The sequence below is a fragment of the Geotrypetes seraphini genome, chromosome 15 (assembly GCF_902459505.1).
Source record: "Geotrypetes seraphini chromosome 15, aGeoSer1.1, whole genome shotgun sequence".
In the NCBI taxonomy this organism is placed as follows: domain Eukaryota; kingdom Metazoa; phylum Chordata; class Amphibia; order Gymnophiona; family Dermophiidae; genus Geotrypetes; species Geotrypetes seraphini.
In genome coordinates this window covers 58,169,946-58,193,478 of record NC_047098.1, presented here as the reverse complement: position 1 = coordinate 58,193,478, position 23,533 = coordinate 58,169,946, and the positions used below count along the sequence as shown (strand labels likewise).

The 23,533-nt window shown below is 43.4% G+C and overlaps 1 protein-coding gene across 5 annotated transcripts in view; it reads right to left on the bottom strand.

Annotated features, from left to right (window-relative positions):
- The window catches only part of AUTS2 (activator of transcription and developmental regulator AUTS2), a 1,593,647-nt gene that overhangs the window by 1,156,520 nt on the left and 413,594 nt on the right, over positions 1–23,533 (bottom strand). For all 5 annotated transcript variants that reach the window (XM_033921209.1, XM_033921212.1, XM_033921211.1 and 2 more), the window contains exon 2: positions 15,792–15,998. In XM_033921209.1, coding sequence (XP_033777100.1) covers positions 15,792–15,998 — 207 coding nt within the window. The remainder of the gene's footprint in view (positions 1–15,791; positions 15,999–23,533) is intronic.

The window sequence follows — 23,533 nt, the reverse complement described above, 5'->3', positions numbered from 1 at the left end:
ATAGGCAAAAGTACTTCCCAGTCCCCTAACTTCTCTCTTACAGTACCGTATTTTCACGCATATAACGCGCGCGTTATACACAATTTTACAAACCGTGCATAATCTTGTGCGTTATACGCGTGAGCGCGTTTTACACCTTTTTTTTTAATCCGATCGGCATCCCCCCTGCGAACCGGCATCCTCCCCCCCCGCTCGTGTCATCCCCCCCTCCCCCGCGATCCTACATCCCCCCAGCACCAAACATCTCTTACCCGATTGGGCACCGGCACCAGCACCAATGCACAGGACGTGCCAGTGCCCGAAGATCCTCCTTCGTTGGTTTGGGCTGGGCTGGGCTGGGCAGAGCGAGACCAGAAGGCTTTGAGCATGCGCAAATGCTCAAAGCCTAGTCCAGCCCGGCGCAGGAAGAAGGAGGATCTCTCCTGCACCGCACCGCCCAGCCCAGCCCAAACCAACGAGGGAGGATCTTCGGGCACTGGCACTGGCACGTCCTGTGCATTGGTGCTGGTGCCGGAGCCCAATCGGGTAAGAGATGTTTGGTGCTGGGGGGATGTAGGATCGCGGGGGAGGGGGGGTGACGCGAGCGGGGGGGAGGATGCCGGTTCGCAGGGGAGATGCCGGATCGGATTGAAAAAAAAAAAAAGTTGTAAAACGCGGGTAAGCGAGCGGGGGGGGGGGGGAGGATGCCGGTTCGGAGTAGGTGGGAGGAGGTTTTAGCATGCGCGGTATATGCGTGTGCGCGCTATATTAAAATTTTTTTACATAAATTTGTGTTTCCCGCGCGCTATACCCGTGTGCGCGTTTTACACGGGCGTGCGTTATCTACGTGAAAATACGGTACTTTTGCCTATAGAGACCACTATAACTTACGTACCAACTTCTGGGATATGCCTCAGCCCTGTCAATCATCCCATGTGAAAATACTGCACCTATTAATTATATTCCCATGACATGTTATACCTGCTGTCATTTACATATTGATACCTTCCTTGACTTTTTCTCTATCATCATTTTGTTCTCTTAAATAAGAAAACTGATAGCAAAGAGACGAAAACAGTTCTGCGTGAACAATCTGCGGCCTATAGCTTGATTCTTCGTCAAAGCCCACCCACAATTTCATTTTCAATTAGCAGCTCTGGGAAAGGCAGTAATGGAAGCAGCTGTTAAGGAGCACTCGGATGTCACTGAAATACTGCAAACCCAAACTGTAAATAGCACAGTGCAAATCGCTCGTCACCACTACAGTCAGCTCTCACTGGGCTAAGACAGCGAGTAGTGATCAAACCCATCTGCTGAGCTCCCTCCCACCAGAGCTCCCACTAAAAAAACACAGCTTCCATCCCCTCCTCCACCTACCCTCCACCATTTCCTGGCATTGAACCTCACAAATGAGTTGAAGGAAAGCAAACACTATGAACTGCAGAGGTGGCTGCAAAGCAGAGCACACCGACAAAAGAGGATTACCCCTCCCTTTTGTATCTAAGGGAAAATACATGGTGCATCTGTCCCCGAGAGAGCAGGAACAACAGCCCCATGCTGAAATTTGCTCCCTGTGCAGATGATGTTCTATCTGGGCAGAAAAAAAAAAAAGGTGTAATTCAATAAAGAGAGAGAAGAGCTAGACACTGCCAGGAAGGAGAGTAAAAGATGAGGTAATTGGGAAGAGATTGGAAAAATTGAAGATAGAAGATAGAGGAGAGTGGCGGGAGGGGAAAGATCAGCTTCTGATATGTAGCTAAACTACTTCTCTCTCACTGTAATATCTGAACCAAATGGAAACCTTTTTTTGCTATTTCACTCATGCTGCTTTCAGCACTCACAAATTACTATAAGGGGAAAGACTGATTTACAGCAATGGGCTGGGTAAAACGGTAACCCAGATTCAAATCCCACTTCTCCCACCAACAACCTTAGCAAGTTACATTATTTCCTGTTGTCCCAAGTTTTATGCACATGAAGCTGACTGGCCTTATAAGATTGAGCTGTATTATTTTGAATTCGGTGGGACTGGAGAGGAGCGGATGTGGTCCTTCACAAAAGTGGTCACTGAGATGAAGCAGGAAACTACAGGCCTGTAAGCCTTGCAGAAATAATGGAATCATTGGAACTTACTGGAATCCGCTGGGATAACAATATCTGAGGCAGCATGGCTTTACTAAAGGTAAATCATGCCAGATGAATCGGATATAATTTTTAGACTGGGCGACTAGAGAATTGGATCAACGTCATGCAATAGATGTTATTTACTTAGATTTCAGTAAAGCCTTCTATATGGTTCCGCACAGGATGCTCTTTAATAAACTTGATGGGCAAAATTGAGGGCGAGAATTCACAGGAGCCGGTCAACAAGCTGTTTGACTAGGCCTACTCGGTGTACTAGTCTTTTTACTTTTCTTAATCCCAAAAATGACCGTTATAAAAAATATTTTGATCAATCTTTGGCTTATCAAGCAGGTAAAGTTCAAGTATGGTTAGACAACCTGATTCAACAATCTGCATCTTATGCACCTTTAGAAAATTGGTTAAGACCTATTTGTTCAAAAAAAATTTTACTTGATTGATGACTATTATTGTATTTTTCACTTCTGAAATATTGTACTGCTTTTCTGCGTGCTTTGTATCATCACTGGAATGTCCAGTCCTCTTTATTCTGTGAACCGCCTAGAACTTTTTGGGTGTTGGCGGTATAGAAAAATTAAGTTATTATTATTAAGGCGTGGCAGTACCAGCTCCAGGCTCATCTCAAGACTTTTGTTTATCAAACCAAGAGACTGTTTTCCTGTACGCTCTATTCTCCGAAGTAACAGGATTCAGGGAGTTTTGTTTTGAGTCAATAAAGAACTTTTTCTGCACTTTTGCTGGTCATGTCTGGCTGTGTGTTCACAGGCCCAAAACCCCACTCATGATACCGTATTACACCTGCCGACCAGTATTTTATCATTTTAGAATACAACTTGCTTGGCATGTAAATGCAAGGGGTCCTGAAAGGAGGAAGTGCAAGGATGGGGCATATGTGTGGTTAACACTGACATTCCGAAGTTACGGAGCTCAATTTACACTTGCTATGACATGGTGAAAGTAGGCATGCGGAAATGTAGATGCCAGTTTATGCTGGTATTAAATAATCTCTTCTACTATCTGGTGTGATAATAAACCATTTAAGAATTAATTATTTAAGGAGTTACAACTAAAGAACCAGATAATGGAAGAGTTCGTTCAATTCAAGTTTCAAGTTTATTGACTTTTAATATACCGACCATCAACAAGTATCTGGCCGGTTTACAATAAAAATTTAAAAAAGATAAATATTTAAAAAAATAATAAAAGTGCACACCAAGGACATCAACTAGACAGACTTGAAGGTGAGGGAAAGTAAGAAGGATGGGAAGAGAGTTACATGTTAGAAGAAGAAAGGAGACAGAGGGAAGAGGGTAAAACATATGGGGTGGGATCGCTTTATAAAAGCGGTTGTTTGAATATGAGAAGAAGAAGAGTGAAAGAAAGAGAAGAAAAAAAGAAAGAAAGAGAAGAAGGAAGGAAATGAAAAAAAAAAAAGAAAGAAAAATCTAAACGCAGGAAAAGGCATCGCTAAATAGGAAAGTCTTCAGGCTTATCTTAAATTTATCAAGTTGAAATTCGGATCGGAGTAGCTGTGGCAGAGCATTCCACAAAGTTGGAGCTACTACTGCGAAGTTTATTTTCCTAGTGTAAAAGAAATCTTTTATAGAAGGAATTGACAAGAGTTTCTGATTGGCTGACCTCAATAAACGTATTGAGCATTGTGGGATGAGGAGCTTATCTAGGTATAAAGGCAGGTGAGAAAGTCTGATTTTAAAGGTGAGCAGAATGGTTTTATAAGTGATACGGTGTGTAATGGGGAGCCAGTGTGCTTCCTTCAAAAGAGGGGTAACATGGTCAAATTTGCCAGTTTTATAGATGAGTTTTATTGCTGTGTTTTGAATTAATTGTAAGCGTTGAATTTCTTTTTGAGAGAGTCCGTTATAAAGAGAGTTACAATAATCAAGGTGAGAAATAACTAGGGAATGAATTAGAATTTTGATTGCATCTGTCTCTAGAATCGAAGTTAGAGAACGAATAAGGCGAAGTTTGATGAAGCAGATTTTTGCAACCGAGCTGATGTGATCGTGGAAAGTGAGATCTATTTGCTTTGAGGTATTATATAATGGAATCTGGGTGCCCAGATGCAGCTACAGAATTAGCTCAGTGTGCTGCTTCTAGGTGCTTCATTTTTGGTGCCCAGTTATACAACTGACCCCTATTTAGAGGGTAATTATAAGTACCGTATTTGCCGGCGTATAAGACGACTGGGCGTATAAGACGACCCCCCAACTTTTAGTTAAAATATAGAGTTTTGTTATATACTCGCCGTATAAGACTACCCCTTCTTCCGCACACCTTCTCTACCGCCCCGGGTGCAGCACAGCCGGCCAGGTCCCCTTACTTTTGTGGCACTTCCCCGACCGACCGATAACAGCCCGGGTCCTACAAACCTCCCTGCCCTTAACCGCGAATCTAAATTACCTTCTTACAGCTGCTGTAACAAGGTAATTTAGATTCGCGGCTACAGGGCAGGGAGGATTGTCGGACCCGGGCTGTTATCGGTCGGTCGGGGAAGTGCCACAAAAGAAAGGGAACCTGGCCGGCTGTGCTGCAACCGGGGCAGGCCGCTCCTCTCCTTTGGTAGCCACTCGAACCGCGAGGCTACTCTCCTTCTCCTTATCTGCCCTGCCTGCAGCACAGAGCCGAACGGAAGTCTTCCCGACGTCAGCGCTGACGTCGGAGGGAGGGAGGGCTTTGTTTAAGCTTTGTTTAAGCCCTCCCTCCCCTCCGACGTCAGCGCTGACGTCGGGAAGACTTCCGTTCGGCTCTGTGCTGCAAGCAGAGAAGGTAGGGAGAAGAAGAGCCGCGTACATCCAGAAGACTGAGCATCCAGCCCCGCAGGAGCCCCGCGACCCTAGGGGGCGACCCTAGGGGCATCCCCGTGCAGCTCTCTAAACAGTACCCGGCGTATAAGATGACCCCCGACTTTGGGGAGGATTTTAAGGTACTGAAAAGTCGTCTTATACGCCGGCAAATACGGTAGGTGCCTGATAGGAGCCTATTTTTCTTCATATAATGCTAGCTTAATAGATTGACCTAAATCAGTGTTTCTCAAACAGTGTGCCACGGCATAATGGTGTGCCCCGAACAGATTCCAGGTGTGCCACGAGAGATTCCAAAATGTTAATTTATTTAAAATTTTCTTCATAAGTATACAGTACACTAGAACAGATGACATGTACATTGCGTATGCAAGAGTCTGTCAATGTTATGAGCGTCTGTGTGCGTAAGGATACAACTGTCCAGACAAGCATCATTCTTTGACGTGATTGATTCTTGAAAACTAACAGCAAGTAATTTTATTTTTTTATTTAGTTACTTTATTTTTATTTAGTAACATATATACATAGTAGATGATGGCAGATAAAGACCTGAATGGTCCATCCAGTCTGCCCAACCTGATTCAATTTAATTTTTTTTTTTTTTGTAATTTTTCTTCTTAGCTATTTCTGGGCAAGAATCCAAAGCTTTACCCGGGTACTGTGCTTGGGTTCCAACTGCCAAAATCTCTGTTAAGACTTACTCCAGCCCATCTACACCCTCCCAGCCATTGAAGCCCTCCCCTGCCCATCCTCCACCAAACGGCCATACACAGACACAGACCGTGCAAGTCTGCCCAGTAACTGGCCTAGTTCAATCTTTAATATTATTTTCTGATTCTAAATCTTCTGTGTTCATCCCACGCTTCTTTGAACTCAGTCACCGTTTTCCTCTCCACCACCTCTCTCGGGAGCGCATTCCAGGCATCCACCACCCTCTCCGTAAAGTAGAATTTCCTAACATTGCCCCTGAATCTACCACCCCTCAACCTCAAATTATGTCCTCTGGTTTTACCATTTTCCTTTCTCTGGAAAAGATTTTGTTCTACGTTAATACCCTTCAAGTATTTGAACGTCTAAATCATATCTCCCTTGTCTCTCCTTTCCTCTAGGGTATACATATTCAGGGCTTCCAGTATCTCCTCTACTTATATTTTAAAACTTTTTTTAAAAAGTAAATTTTGCACAATGTACACCGCTTTGGCAATTAAAGCGGAATATCAAGCTTAAATAAACTTGAAACCAGTAGTTATCCTAACTTTAGCAACAAAGCAATCAAGGCTTTGTTACCATTTGGATCTTCTTATCTTTTGCTTGTTGACTATCGAGCTGCATTTTGAGTTAATTTGCACACAAAAACAAGCTCATCCATCACAGTAATTAACAATTCCAATCTATCTTCTTTAGATTTACCGTTGTTATAATTACTCATACATAACTTTAAATAAATAATGCTCAAATTTAATTTTTTGTTGGTTTTGCAATTTTATGATTTCATTTATAATGTGCCATGAAAAACATTTGCTCCATTTAGTGTGTCGGAGCTAAAAAACAGTTTGAGAGACACTGGGCTATGCATTGGAAAACCATAGCCTTCTCCACTTCTTTGGACAGTGACCCAGACATGCTTTTCAACATTTAAGAAGGTTTATAACTATTCTGGGACATAAAATATACAACTCACTCCTCCATATTTAATTGTGCACTTATAAAGATATCCAAAGACATAACAGGCTTCAATAGTATGAGCCTCTTGTTACCTAGCAAGAACAGACTTCTTTCTTGTGTACTTTTTTGCCAAATCAGGAAATATACAAAGTCTACCTCTGTTAACATTGCAAAAACGAAGGTGCCACCTTCTCACTCCTAAAAAATGTATTTTGGCTACAGAAAAATGGAGGCATGAGGAGAGTTGGCTTTCAAGCCCTAAAAATTTAAAACATCACTGACAGAAAAGAAAAGTGAATCTAGCACAATGGTTATAACCTTAATCCTAGTTCATTCTACTTTACTACTACTGACGTATTTCCCCAAAATAAGACAGTGTGTTATATTCATTTGGGGCCCAAAAAAGGCACTAGGTCTTTTTTTAAGGGTATGCACATGACCATCTCTCCCTTCTACTCCTTCACCCCATGTCTTCCTCTTTCCTTTCTCTCCCCCACATGTGCAGCATCCTTCCTCCCCTCCCTTCCTCCCCTCCCCTGTGCAGCAGAACCCTTGAGCAACCCCCGCCCCAACGTGCAGCCAAACCCCTGCTGACCCTCCGTCCTTTCCTCCCCGCCGACCGCGAGCAAGCCCTACCTTCAACCGAAGCAACATCTGGCAGGGACAAGGCCAAACAGCCTGTTTAGAGTGCTCCTGGCTTGACGCTGCTTCGGTTGAAGGCAGGGCTCGCTCGTGGTCGGCGGGGAGGGAAGGATGGTCAGCAGGGATTCGGCTACGCGGTAGGGGGGGTGGTGTGTTGAAGAGTTGCTGGCAAATCCCAGGACTAGGGCTTATTTTCGGGGAAACACGGTACTATTAATTATTTCTATAGCACCATCAGACGTACACAGCGCTGTACAAAATCCCAAAGAAAAAGAAAACAGTCCCTGCTCGAAAGAGCTTACAATCTAAACAGCCAAGACAGACAGACAGGCTTTACACTAAATAAGATTACTCACATTACGTATCATGCCTTCTGTCTTCCACCTTCCTTGTTTTGGCATTAGCTCCCCACAGGCATGCAACATGCATTACCATCATCCAAACAGAAAACCTCTTAGCTAGCCTTCTCATAAAACTGCATTATTTCAGTCATCTTTGCACTGCTTTTACTTGATGTGAAAACTAAAACTGGTCGTAGCATATTAGCCAAGGCTAACTGAGTTTCTACTGGCAGGGGATCTTTAGAGGAGGTGGAGGAATTCATACTTCATTTTTCTATATCACCTAAAGAAATTGAACTGAAAACAGTTCAGGAAGAGACATAGGCCAGATAATTGCTAGAGGTCATATATACAAGATTCCAAAATGATTTCAATGGATAGAGAGAACATATCCCAAATATCTGAAACCTTTTTTTGTATAATTTTCTATAAAAGAAAGATCATTTTTATCCACAGAAGAACGTGACAAATTAAAGACAACAATAACCATAAAAAAGGTGGTTTGGGCAGTAATTGCAATGTTAAAAGGATCATTAACTCTAATATTTTTTTCATTTTGCTCAAATATGCCGTTCAAATACAAAGCATACCAAACATGTCTGGTGCATACTTTTATCTATAATAAATTTGGATGTTCCCAGGGGCAGAGTTTGAGCAGAGATACAACATAAGTGTGCACATCATAAAATACCAACAGGTGCATGTAAAATTAATCCAGACCTGTAGGAGCCCAAGATCAGATGTACATGTAGGCACCTACTTCTGGAGTGGGTGGGGGGATTTATTTTATAAAGGCATATGCACACAAGCTCCCTTTACAACATCGGGCTCCTTTTACTAAGGTGCGCTAGCGGTTACAGCGCACGCTAAACGCTAACGCCTCCATAGAGCTTGAATTAGTATTTTTCATTTAGCGCACAGTTAGCGTGCGCTAAAAACGCTAGCACACCTTAGTAAAGGGAGCCCATAGTGTATCTTATGTGCACAAAGTGGATGTCTTATAAGATTGTATAAGATTGTCCTCTTAGGGCCATATTTTGTATATGACACTGAAAAATTCAGCGCCAAAATGGATGATACTTAGCGCCAGTCTATAAAACGCCTCTGAAATTATGCGTACTTTATAGAATCATGCTTAGCACCCGTACACATGTCTAACATTTAGGCGCACTGATTTAGGCCAATGAAAACCATGCCTAAATACTAGTGCTGCCCAATTCAGGAAAAAAAATTTCGATTCGATTCGATTCAGCCTATTGAATCGATTGTTTGATTCGATTTTCCTGCCCAATTGGGTGGGGTTTTTTTACACATCCTGGTGGGTTTATTTTATAACCTCTTCATCCCTTTTATAGCCTCTTCACCCCTTTGCCTTCTCCTAACCACACTGGCGCTTTGGTGTAAACAAACAAAAAAGACTTTTCTTCTCTCTGTTAAATCCTAGCTCACGTTTGCTGTCTAACACCAGCTCTGGCAGGATACACATTTCAAATCTGACATATTGTAATCACAAAACAGAAAATACAATGATTTTTTCTACCTTTTGTTGTCTGGTCATTATTTAAATCTTGTTGGTCCCAGACTCTGGTTGTCTTCTGATAACTTGAGTGCCAGGGTCTCCTTTCTTCTTTCTCCATGCTAACTATCCATCTTCCATCTCTGTCCTCCCCTTCCGTTTCCCATCCCTCCATCTTTCCTTTTTTTCATCTACATTCACAGATCCACCTTTTCTCAAATACCCTTTCATCCAGCATCTCTCCCTTCTTCCCCACCACCCCAGGGTCCACCATCTGTCCCTTTCTTTTCCCAACTACCCTCCTATCCAGTATCTCTATCCCCCCCTCCACACCATCCCTTGTGTCCAACTTCTCTCCCTTTCTGTTCCTTCCCTCCCTAAATCCCATTGTCCATCATCTCTCTCCCTCTCCTCTATTTTTAGACCCATTATTTCTTCCCCCCCAAAGTCCAGCATATGCACATCTCATTGAAACCCCCCTTCCCTCCCTCCCTCCGTGTACTTCTAACCAGGGACCCCTTCCCCTGAAGGTGTATCCCCCTGAAGGCCTGCACTTCCCCTTAAAGGCCTGCCTGTCCCCCTTGAAGGCCCGCACCTCACCCCTGAAGGTCTGCACCCAAGGTCTGCCTGTTCCCCCTGAAGGCCTGCACCCAAGGCCTGCCTTTCCCCCCCTGAAGGCCTGCCTGTCCCCCCTGAAGGCCTGCACCCAAGGCCTGCCTGTCCCACCTGAACGCATTTACAACCCCCCCAAAGGACTGCACCCCCCCGGAAGGCCTGTACAACCCCCCCTCGAAAGACTGTACCCCCCCCCCGCAACTTCCGGTTGCGTCAGAGGAGAAGCTTCTGCCTGCACACGCACGTGATGCACGTAGGCTCTGGCGGTTTTCAACAAGTACTCTGAAAAAAACTTTAAAACGCGCCGAGAAGGTAAGGGGGAGAGAGGGAGGGAGATGCACGGACCGCGCGAGATTTTGGGCAGAGTGTCTACTCTTACCCCAGAGGTGACTCATTATGAAGAGAGTAAAGCCCTCCTTAACTCAAATCAGACAAGACTTCAGAAATTTTGCCAGCAGCACAGGTTGACAGTAAATAAGTACCAACTAATTTGCCACAGTTCATCTTCTTCAAATTATTTGTTTTCTAGTAGCCCATGTACTTGAAATCCTGATCTGAGCTAACAAGAGCTGCTGATTAGTTCAGTTTCCAGCTTCCTGTAGGAGGCACTGCAAAACACAGGCTCAAATTTTGTATTCTCTACTGACATCCTTTGGGACATTAAGCAAATTACTTTATTCTCCTTTTCCTTTGGTATCAAATTCAGTAAATTCCTCCATTATTTGCTTCAGAATAATCTATTACTTTTAAAAGTAATTTAAAACAGTACTAGTTTCATTAGGAAGGGTGGATGCTGCGGTGAAGGGGACGGCGGGGACGGGGCTGTGAAGGGGATGGTGGTCCGGTGACGGGACAGTGACGGGGTCAGATTTTTTCCCCGTGTCATTCTCTAGTATTTATATACCAATTATAGCCTAAGTGGTTTACATTCAGGTACTCAAGCATTTTTTCCCTATCTGTCCCGGTGGGCTCACACCTTATCTAATGTACCTGGGGGCAATGGGGGATTAAGTGACTTGCCCAGGGTCACAAGGAGCAGCATGGCATTTGAACCCACAACCTCAGGGTGCTGAGGCTTTTGCTCTAACCATTGTGCCACACACTCCTACACTCCCAACCTACCCCCTCCCCCCACCTTTCTCGGGACTCACCTGGGAATTTCTCTGGTCTAGTGGGGTGGCACTGGAGCAGTGCGCTCTACTCCCTGAACTGTGTGGCTCCAGGTGTCAAAATGGCATTAATGACCCCTAGTGGCAGTCTTATGGTACTAACACTAAAGATCCTCCTTCCATATAACATTTTGTACTGCTAAAATATGAGACCTAATTAAGGTACTGATGTGAATGCTGAGATCTCAAGAAATCTTTCAGGATTTATCTTTTCAGCTGACAAACACATTATCTGCATGAATACTAAAAAGCAATTCTCCTAAAAATAATTAGCAGACTCTCTGATACCTGACTGCAAATGAAGCTGCATGATGTATGTTTTATATCATAAATTCTCCAAGTGAGAACAGTTCCAGCTTGTTTTCATAAATAGCATCAATTTTAGCTAATGTTTTTCAGTGCTTTCAGTGACTACAGGATTACCTACTTTTCAGCCATCTTTGCTGCTTCCTTTTAGCCGTTTTAAACCACTAAATTACAAGAGCTTAGAAATGAATTATAAAATATTTACATTGCATAAATATTTCATAAATGATGGATACAAGAATATAAGAACTTAAGAATAGCCAAACTGGGTCAGACCAATGGCCCATCTTGCCTAGTTTCCTGTTTCTAATAGTGGCTAATCCAGGTCACAAATCCCTGGCAAAAACCCAAATAGTAGAAACATTCCATGCTCATACTGACCCAGGGCAAGCAGTTGCTTCCAACATGTCTGTCTCAATAGCAGACTATGGACTTTTTCTCCAGGAACTTGTCCACACATTTTTTATACCTAGCTAAGCTAACTGCTGTTACAATATCCTCTGTCAATGAGCTTAACTATTCTTTGAGTGAAAAAAAGTTATGCTTCCCCTTTTTGATCCCATGTTCTCCCCGAGAAATCTGGTACTGGTGGCTGCTAAACCCACGTCTTCTTCCAACCCCCTTACTGTAAACGATCTTGGCGCACGCAGGTAAACCATTGTCAGACCTGATGTCCCCTGTCCGTCTAAAGAAAGTGGCAGTGCCGTCGTTCAGTACAGCACCAGAGACAGTGACCGTACTTTCTGAATAACCACTGCCTTGCATCTGTCCACACGCCCTTCTGTTTTTTCCCTTTTTCGTTCTCTTTCCTATACTGATTTGTAGTTCCTTCCTCTATTTCCCTCTCGTGGAAAGTCTGTCTGTGATTTACCCCAAAATTGTTTGTAACCCCCCATTTTTTTAAATTGTTCATCGCTTTGTAATCTATGAAAAAGTGATTTTATCAAATTCCAAATAAACTTGAAACTTTCCTCCTATTGGTTTTAAAAGTATTTCCATGTAGCTTCATCAAGTGTCCCCTAGTCTTTGCAATTTTTGACAGAGTAAAAATCGGATCCATTTGTACACATTCTACACCACTCAGGATTCTGTAGACTTCAATCATATCTCCCTTCAGCTGTCTCTTTTCAAAGCTGAAGAGCCTTAAACTCTTTAGCCTTTCCTCATGTGAGAGGAGTTCCATCCCCTTTATAATTTTGGTTGCTCTTCTTTGAAACTTTTCCAATTCTACTATATCATTTTTAAGAGATAGCAACCAGAACTGAACAAATAACTCAAGGTGAGGTCACACCATGGAACAATATGGGGCGTGTGTAGCACAGTGGTTTGAGCTATAGCCTCAGCACCCTGAGGTTGTGGGTTCAAATCCTGTGCTACTCCTTGTGACCCTGGGCAAGTCACTTAATCCCCCATTCCCCAGGTACATTAGGCAGAGTGTGGGCCCACTGGAACAGATATGGAAAATGCTTGAGTACCTGAATGTAAACCACTTAGGCTAAATAAGTGGTATATAAATACTAAAGATAAAATTAAAATATTCTTGGTCTAATAATTCCTAGCTTCCTGTTTGTTCTTTTAAGTTTGGAGAAGTGCAATCTGTTTGAACAGCACTGACATTCCAATATAAACTGTGCTATCTAAAATCTGAACCCATCAGTCTACCTTGTGTAGAAGAAGTTTTAAGTTTTATTCTTGTAACACCTTTTTCTGAATGGAGAACAGAAGAAAAGTAAAGGATAACCTGTGTAAACAAGCTGGAACTGTTTTTCTATTCAACTACATAAGAACATAAGAATTGCCGCTGCTGGATCAGACCTTTTTTCATTTCTCCTATATTGTTTTCCTGGACTTCTCCTTCCCTACCCCAGTCTACAGAACTCTCATTTTCCTTCCATCCCCGTGCCCTTCATTTCCATATCTCCCTTCATCTTTGGTTCTCTCACACAAACCATTTTGCAGCTCTACTCTCCCTTTCCATCCTCATTTTATACACTAGGCATTCTCTCCCCCTCTCCTTTCCAACACCCAGTTATTTCCCTCTATTCACAGTTTCTCTCTCTTGCAATTATCATGGGTTCAATCTCTTTCTCCCTTCAGTCAATACTTAGATCCATCTTCTTCCATTTTTGGTCTTCTATCTGTATCTCCTTGATTCTGTCAACCACTCCTTCTCCTCAGTACCCAGTCCTTTCTCCTTCTTCATGCCTCTACCCCAAGTTCTTGCTCCAGCTCCCATTATTCTCTGCTCCACCATCTCACCTGCAAGTTTCAGTGTTCTCTCTTCCCTTCCCATTGTGAATCCTCTTCCTCTATCTTGGATTCTCTCTCCTGTTTCATGTCCCCCACCTTCTAAAGCCCTCTCTTCCCTCTCCTCAACTCTATTCTGCTTTAGTCTCTCTCCCTAACCCATCACTCTTCCTACACACCATATTCAGTCTACTTTGTCTTCTCCTGCTTCTTCTTCTTCCTGACTCTCTCTGTCTCTAGGGGCAACAGTAGGAGAGGGGTTTAGCAGTGTGTTAGCTTCCTCTCCCATAAAGGGGCAATCTCATAGTAAGTGCTGCAAGACCTATAGATCTCCTGTAGCATAGAAAGCCGACATGCTATTAAACAATAAATATTGCTTCTACTGCCTATGGAGACAGGGTAGGAAGTAGAGATGTGTGATTGGCAAGAAAAAGAAAGAATGGAAATGCTGAGGATCCAGGTGAACAGATAGTGCAAATCCCTTCAGATATCTGCTAACCTTAGGTGACCAACCTCCCCTCCCCCCCAGTGAGGACTTCCTGGCTGTTTACTAGGCTTGCTCATTGGGGTCTACTCTATGTTTTCTCTCCTTTGCAACATCCCCCTCCCAAGAGGAAAATAATCAAACAGTTCACACTGATGCAAATGCTGCAGGTGCTTTTTATCAACAAGGTTTGCTTTGATTATTGCCTCAGGAAAAAGTATCCACAGAAATCTGCACCTGCCTTCTGTAAGAGTACTTTTTCCCTTAGAAATTAAAAATTCACCATTTTGTGGCTGTGGCAACTGTGCTAATTGAAACACCAGTGCTGGCTTTTAAATTAATACGTATATTCAGCACAGCTATACATATAATTGGTAGCAGTCAATATACATACTTTACTAATGGTTTTCACTCCCGGTCCTCCAGGGCCGCAAATTGATCAGGTTTTCAGGATATTCCTAATTATTATGCATGAGACATATTTGAATGCCTACCACCTTCATTGCATGCAAATTCCTCTCATGAGTACTGATGACCCTTGAGGACTGAGAATGAAGACCAACGCACTTTTTCATTTATTTGAATTTTTTAGGCTATTCAGTAGGCCTTAATCTATATGTGTGTGTGTGTATATATATATATATATATATATATATATATATACACATACACATACTTAACTGGATAGTGCACAGTCCATATAAGTTACATGGATACCAGCTGACTATTGACACACTCTGGATAATTTTGCAGCCCATCCTTGCTTCACCCAGCCTCCAACCCTTAAATATGCAGATAGCATTTTCAGCCCTAAACTAATTGTATAAGGGCCAAAAAATTCACAAATAGAAATGTTACACATTCACCAGCTGCCAGTTACTTTAAAATGTCTTCTTATTATGGTCTCATACGAGTATTATAGGCATAGATTTGAAAACATGATCTAAGCCCTCTATTTCCCTCCCTAGTGTAAACATGCGATCAGGAACAGTTCCAAACAATGCAGGGAAAATCATGCAAATTTTGACCCTATAGAGCAGTGTATCGCAAACTGCGTGCCGCGGCACACCAGTGTGCGTCCTGAGATTTTAGGTGTGCCACGACACACTGACGAGGAGGAGAGTCGTCCATGCCGGCTGACTGCCTGCAGGACGTGCCTCTCATGGCGAGAGGCATGTCGTGTAGGCAGTCAACCAGCACAGATGACTCCTCTCCTGGCCGACGTCTCTCCTCCTCTTCCCGCACCTCCCGGATCCCTCCACCAAAGTGGGTCGCGACGTCATCATGTCGACATCCGAGCACTTCCGGGTGCCTTCCAGCTAGGGCACTGGATTTAGTGTGCTGCCGGCCAGAAAGTTTGCAAAACACTGCTCTATAGAGTTCTATAGAGGGTGTGCAGTTTTAAAAAAGGTCATTTCTCAGGGAAAAAAGTTATCAGCAGAAATGGCATTGAATATTGCCTTCCCGTGGGTTTTTATATTCTGTTGACATATCTTCTAAAACATGTGGCTTCTGATTCCTAAACTGGAAGAACTTGAGCATGCTCATATCTTGGTCTCTATTTATAAAAGAAGGATGTCTGCAAAATGTTTTTGGTTTTTTTTTAATGAATATTCACATTTTTCAATTAATGGCTTGGGTTTCATCCACTCGATTGGGGTGTGGGAGAAAGGAGGGAACTGGTTGGAACCAAGCCATGAGAAATAAGCCAGCACGTCAAACAAGCATCAAACATTGTGCAGGAAATGTAACTCAAGCCATAAGGTAAACATCGGGTATATTTGTATAAAAATGGTGCAGGAGAAGAAGAGCCATTAGGTTCTTTGTGCACACATGGTGGTGTGGAAAAAGCCATTGTTTTACCTGTGTGTGTCTCTTCTGTGGTCCCTTCTTTGCCAGCCGTTGACAGAGGTTGCGGTCATTTTCCCGGTCCGAGCTGTAGCTGTGGTGATTATAGCGATTCTTTCGTGGGAGATAAGACAATCCATTGCTAAGTGCTTCTCGTTTATTCTTGCCGTAAGAGATATGGCTCTTTTTTTCAAGTGCCTGTGGCTTCAGCACCAAGTCCTTCTGCAAAGTGAAACAAGACTCTTCTTTAGAACCACACAAAATGCAGAACAAAAAGTTACAAGGCTCATCCTGTCTATCCAAATTCTTTCCAGTTATAATATTTTAAACGATGACTAATCCTGAGTTTTCTCTTAATTTCTTCACAACTAAGGATCCCCAGGCATTTATCCTACTAGTTTTAATTGTTCTTGCATTCTCAATAGCCCTAGAACTAAACCAGTGAATCATAAACTGTGTGCCGGGGTGAGATTCCGGGGAATTGCTACCACAGCTTTATAAAAGCAACCCTAAATAAAGCACTATTTTACAAATACCCACTTACCGGTAACTTGTATAACACATATTTGCAAGGGGGGCATGCACAGGGGTGGGACATGGGCAGGATACAGATGAGGCTCCAATTTGTGCACCTAACTTACTGAAAACTGTAAGTTACAGGCATCCCTGCAGCATTTAGGTATTCCCCATTTATTCTAGATCTATGGGTTAAAAGGTGGGCCAAAACCAGGTTACACTTGTATGCTATAACTGTTGTATTCTATAGCAATTAATGTATCTGGAGTAAACTAAACTAAAACTTAGATTTATAGACCGGGTCATCTTCATGTAATAAAGCTTGACTTGGGTTTACATCATTTAAAAATAAATTAAGAAATAAAGTTAAAAAAAAAAAATAATAATAAATATTAAGAAAAAGACATTTTTGCGAAAGAGTTGAAGTGAGCCTAATTCTCTTAGCCTTACCATAGTCTGGTATTGAGATAAGACATGGGGGAAGCTGCTGCCGCTGCTGTCCCTGGAGTTGGTAGTTTCAAGTTTATTAGGATTTGATATACCGCCTATCAAGGTTATCTAAGCGGTTTTTTACAATCAGGTACTCAAGCATTTTCCCTCTCTGTCCCGGTGGGCTCACAATCTATGTAATGTACCTGGGGCTATGGAGGATTAAGTGACTTGCCCAGGGTCACAAGGAGCAGCGCGGGGTTTGAACCCACAACCCCAGATTGCTGAGGCTGTAGATCCAACCACTGCGCCACACACTCCTCCATGGAATCTTAGTACTTTGGGGGGTTCTGGAATCTTGCTACTGTTTGGGATTCTGCCAAGTACTTGTGTCCTGGATTGGCTACTGCTTGAAGCAAGATACTGGGTTATATGGACCATAGGTCTGACCCAACACGTTCTTATATAAAAATCCTAGCTCCAACTACAGAACAGATTCCTATTGTGTGGCCTCTGGGCCCCTATATGAAAGTTATAGGTTTATCTTCATACTGCCTGTGGAATTACCGTATTTTTCACTCCATAAGACACACTTTTTTCCCCCCCCAAAAGTGAGTGGAAATAAGGGTGTGCCTTAAGGAGTGAATATAAACAACACCCCACCCACACACACCCCTTTAAATCAGTCATGTCAGGCCCATGGACCAATAAAACTTGGCCCACCAAACAATTCCTGCTGTCGCCGAGATCTAGCTCACCATTCCTTTCCTCCCTCCATCAGGTGCAGCGCAGCTCCGCCAATGTTAAAAGGAACCGCGTCAAAATTGGAGCCCTGCCACTGCCGCAGCACATTCCCTCTGCCACGGTCCCGAACGTCAGAGGAGGGGCGGGACTGCGTCAGAGGGAATGTGCTACAGTGGTGGCAGGGCTCTGATTTCAACGCGGCTCCTTTTCACATTAGTGGAGCTGGCCTGCACCTGATGGCTGCGCCTGGGGATAGTTGTGCGGTTGATTGGTGCCAGCAGGGCCTGCCTGAGTGTCATGCATGGATTAATGCTGACATCAGGGCCTATCTTCTTCCTGGATGGTTGTTTTCGGCTGTTGGGCCCCTCATTAGCCTCTGGCCCTCTCCTGCATCCTGTCTCTGACCGCTGGGGGAGAGGTGCCTGTCTTCAGCTGCCAGAATGCAGGGAGGGGAGGGGAGGGAAGAAGAAAGAAGGAGACCCTGGCAAGCGAGTTATCAGAAGACAACCAAAGCCTGGGACCACATAATTTCAATAATGACCAGACAACAAAAGGTAGAAAAATTGTTTTATTTTCTGTTTTGTGATTATAATATGTCAGATTTGAAATGTGTATCCTGCCAGAGCTGGTTTTAGACAAAGAGGGAGGGGACAGGGGATGGGGAGGGGAAGGGACAGGGTACAGAGCCTGTCAGGGAGTGAGGGGGGCTAGGTGCAGAGCCTGGTATATATTAGTACACAATTTGGTTCAGAATGGGGGTTTTTTCTCATTTTCCTCCTCTAAATCTAGGGTGCGTCTTATGGTCAGGTGCATCTTATGGAGCGAAAAAATACGGTACAAGCAGAGTGCAGCATTTGCTTCATATTCCTTTTCAGTAGTTGTATCCCAGAGTATGAAAGAAGGGGATCTTTTTTAAATGCAGTAAGGTTAAAAAAAATACAAAGCATTACCCTCCTCCCCCCATTTACGAAGCCGCTTTAGGTTTTTTTAATTGCTGACCATGGCGGTATTAGCTCTCAGATTCATAGGAATTATATGAGCATCGGAACTAATACCGGTGCGGCTGGCAATAAAAAAGCCTAACACAGCTTCGTAAAAGGAGCCAATAACTTGGTGTGAAACTGCTCATTTGGCAACACTGCTGAATATGCACGATACAGATTTGCATGCTCTCCCTGCATATTCACTGTGGATGTCCTGAAACCTGACTAGATGGGTGTGCCCCAAGGACCGAGTTGAGAAGCTCTTATTTATTTTAAAATATTTATATCCCGTACATCCCCAAATCTGTGCAGGTTACTTAGAAAACATTCACAATTTACAAGACGTCTTTGAGTAATAACCTCTTCCTCTCTACTCCTATTTTTTCACAGAGCACCTTCTCTTTATTAATGAGGACCCTATCCTTCCCCCTTCTCGTGTTCTTCCTTTTTTATGTCTGCTTTTCTCGTAATTATTGTATTTCATCTATACTTGCCCATGCATGCTTTGACTATCATTGTGAATAGAGATGTTATAAAATCTACAGACTTAATGGATGGAGTTTCCAGCGGCCATGTTTGTGAAGCTGCTTAGATGCTGAGGAGAGCAGAGCATTTTCGTGGGTAAGCCAGCTACATTAGAGATCACATTTTGAACTATTGCAGTAGCAAAATTCAATTTTGAACCCATTTATATACATTTCAGAAGTTCATACATCCTGAGGTAGCCGACTCCAGCAAAACGCTGTCTATCGTCGATGTGAGATTGACTCCGTACTGGGATAAGTATTCCTTTCATTCAATTAAATTCAGAAACGATATGATTGTTTAGTTTTCGACAATCGCTCTCTGCATTGAATAAGGCTTTTTTGACGTCACCCAGTCGAGAAAGTTTTATATGTCGATGAGGTAACTCACCCCAGTTGATTTCCCACACTTTGTTATATCAAGGTTGGTATGGGAGGGGTTCTGAGGCTATTTCCTTCGACCTGGGTGTTTAATACGTCTTTGAGCTTGGCACTGACAGAGATTGATATATTAGATTCTGTTTTATGTTTGCGTCTTAGGAGTATGTTATTTTGTCACAAGGGTGTTGGATTGTTTAAGAAAATCTACCTCATCCAGGTCTTTAGTTGTTGGAACTGAGTTTAAATACCTGTTGTGTGAAAATAAAGCAGAAGTTCTTTGAATCACTGTGAGGTGTTGCTTTCTTTGAAGAATGTTGGGTTTCAACATTCAAAAATAAACACTCTCTATGCCTGAGAACAAACTCTTTCTCATTAGCTGACTAGGTGGTCACTGTACCTCATTTAAAAAATACATATCTCATGGATTTTCCCAGGCCAGTCTTGGAATAAGCATATAAATCTCATTAAGGGCAGGACTCTATATATAGCGCCCAAAAAATCAGCACATAGAACGGTGCTTAGGGCAATTCTACAAGGTGCACTTACCTTTTATGGAAGAGTATAGATAGAAGAAAAAGGGGGATCATAGGGCTAAGTTAAGGAACACCTGACAGGTCATAGACCTCCTGGGCCGCCGCGGGTGCGGGCTGCTGGGTGCGATGGACCTCTGGTCTGACCCAGCGGAGGCAACTTCTTTTGTCTTATGTTCTTATGAGGCATAGAAGGATATGGGTGACTAAAAATTACGCCAGGTGTACACCTGGCAGGGCCTCCGCGTGTGTGGATCGCCGGACTAGAAGGACCAAAGGTCTGATCCGGAGATGGCACATCTTATGTTCTTATGAATCATGCTAAGCATTAATGCATCGCATACCTTTTAAGCGCACCCATTTAGACCAGCTAAAACCGGGCCTAAATGCCTGTACCTAAGTTGTGTATTGAGTGTGGTGGAATGGTTAAAACTACAATCTCAGCACCCTGAGATTTTGGGTTCAAACCCATGCTGCTCCATGTGACCCTGGGCAAGTCACTTAATCCACACAGTGCCCCAGGTACATTAGACAGATTGCGAGTCTGCCAGGACAGTCAGGAAAAATGCTTGAGTATCTAAATAAATTTATGTAATCCATTCTGAGTTCCCCTGGGAGAATAGCGTAGAAAACTGAATACCGTATATAGTCAAATATAAACCGGGATTTTTGAACCAAAAAATTGGCCCAAAAATGGGGGTCCTGGTTTATATTCAGGCCAGCGCCCAACACCCACCCGCTTCCCCCCAACACCCTATCCCCCCTCCCTGCCCATTGTACCTCCTCTGCCACTGGAATCCCTGGTGGTCAAGACGTGTAGTGGGCAGGAGTAAGATTTCCATGCTCCTGCCCTGCTGCTAACCCAGTTGGTCACTGCTGCGAGTTCTGGCTTCAGCTACTGACCGGTACCGAGCAGGAGCAGAAGCTATTCAGGAAGCCGCTCAGTGCTGAGAAGCAGTGCCAAAGCGCACACCTGCTCAGTACCGGTCAGTGGCTGAAGCCAGAACTCACGGCAGCGATCGACCGAGTTAGCAGTGGGGCGCGGGAGCACAGAAACCTCGCTCCTGCCTACTACACCTATGGACCACCAGGGATTCCAGCAGCAGAGGAGGTTCGATGGACAGGGAAGGGAAGGGGACAGGGTAGAGAGCCTGGGAGGGAAGGGGGCTGGGTGCAGATCCTGGCAGGGCAGAGCACTTGAATATTAAGCCGCCCGACTTATATTCAAATCAACCATTTTTCCTCCTATTTGGGGGGGAATGGAGGTCTCGACTTATATTCGAGTTTATAGGGTAGATAAACTGGGCACATTCTATAACAATGTGCATGATTTGCTCATGCCCCTTCCCTGACTACATTCCCTTTTCAAATTTGCACACTAGAACTGGCATATTTTTTTTTTTATAGAATCACACTTTCTAAGTTGTGCATGTAACTTTTAAATGGGTTAATTTGTGCCAATTATGTCAATTAATCAATTAAGTTGTGCACGCAACTTAAGACATCATATAAAGAACTGGGCGTGTTTATTTTCCTGATTTGAGAAACAGGGAAAAATAAGAGTCTCAGATATAAACCATTTTTAAATCAATTGTCCACACTCTGATTTATCAGAAGAGAGAATTTCAACTCCTAACTCCTTTCACCTTGGGTTCTGCATTCTTAACCCTATTGTCATGTCTGTCTCTCCAAGTTAGACTAAGGCTCTCTTTTACAAAGGTGCGCGCTTTAAGCATTTCAGCACAGATATAGCGCTAACTGCTAATGCGTCCATAGGATAACATGCACACTTGGTTCACAGACAACCCCGCGAAAGACAAAGGCGCGCGCCAACAACTGAGCGCAAGACGGAGGCGCGCGCCAAAGAAAATTACAGTTTTTAGGGTCTCCGACGGGAGGTTTTGTTGGGGAGCCCCCCAGTTGACTTATTAGAGATCGCGCCGGCGTTGTGGGGGGGGGGGGGGGTTTGGGGGGGTGTAACCCTCCACATTTTACTGTAAACTTAACTTTTTCCCTAAAAACAGGGAAAAAGTGAAGTTTTCAGTAAAATGTGGGGGGTTACAACCCCCCACAACACCCCCACAATGCGGCGCGATCTCTAACGCCCCCCCCCCGTCATAGCCGTAAAAGCAGTAATTTTCTGCGGTGCGCACCTCCGCGCTGCGCTCAATTGTCTGGGCGCGCCTTTGTCCCGGCGCGCTTTTGACCCGACACCTGCACGCTTTAGTTTGGGAAGCTTTAAGCAAAAGTGCCTTGGACATATTAGCCAAGAATATCAAGCTAGAGGGTATTTTAACGCTTTCAGTCACAGTGTTTTTCTTCTTCCAGGGCAGGGACTATAATTAGCTCAGCAGCCTCAGGAACTTAATAAGACTGAAAAAACCATCTGTCTCCTTGCCCTTCTCTTTGATTATGCTGTAAGGATGAGTGCGGCAGCCACTCAGCACATTCTGCTGCTCACAGATACCCAGCCAAAGGATCCAGTCTCAAAATATGAATCTAATTGCTTCTTAAAAGACCTCACTGAACAGGCTTCTGTTAATACCCCAAGGCGTCCCTTTCCCTTCTGGTTTACCACCCCTATTGCAAAAATGTTCTTTTGATGTTAAATTAAATGTACCTTTAACAAATTCTAGTTTATTCCCTTAGGCTGCTGATTCCATTTTATTCCTTATTCTGTCATGTCTATGCATCACATCTAAGCACTTTTACATTTTCCTGCAGCCACTTCTCCTCCCTTCCCTTCCTCATCCCTCCTTTAGCTCCCACCTCAGACCTTTTTACCCCAGACCGTGAGCCATCTTTCTCAAACTCTTTGCGCTGTGTAAACATTTCTCTCTCATTTCTAGTCATTGCCACTCCTTTCAGTATTCAAAAAGAAGCATCAAGCCCCCATCTTAGAAGCTTTTAAATGGTTGAACATATGTGAATCCCATGACATCATAAGGCACCCCTCAGTGAAAAGTTCCATAAGCCTTTGCTACATATAAGCAGACTTATAGATTACAAGAAATTATTGCTTAAATTTAATAAAGGAAGTAAGCAGTTTCTGCCTTCAGAAGTCTTAGGTTAATGGTAAAGTTTATTATACTGCATGCAGTCATTCAGAAAAAAATCAATAAGGACATGATTACAGAGCAACCGGAGGATTAGGCGCAAGATTTATCACAAAATTAAACTGAATTAAATGCTCTCTCATAGCATTTGAAAATTCCATCGATACTCTTTAATTCATAACCCACACTTTCCATGTTTTACTTAACAGGCAACAGGGATGTTAGATTTAAGAAAATAATTGCCAGTCTAAAAACAAATGTAACTTTAGAAAAGATTTTGCTAAAATCCATTGCAAACATTATTTCCCTCTCATGTTCAAGGATGAACGATGACATTTCTTTGTTCTATCTTCATAATGCGTTTGTACCGGTACATTTACGAGGGGAGCCTGAAAAGTTCTCAGCCCAACCATCAAAGTTGGGGCAGTCTCCATCGAGGGCTATACACTTAGGGCTAGACTCACTAAGCCCACCTTACCTTGCTGGTCCCTGTCCGATCCATGTCCGGGCTCCTTATTCACAACACGTCCTTATGCTAATTAGGCTGATTGAAGGCACGCCCCCAATCAATCATGTGGATCGCAGAAGAGCGAT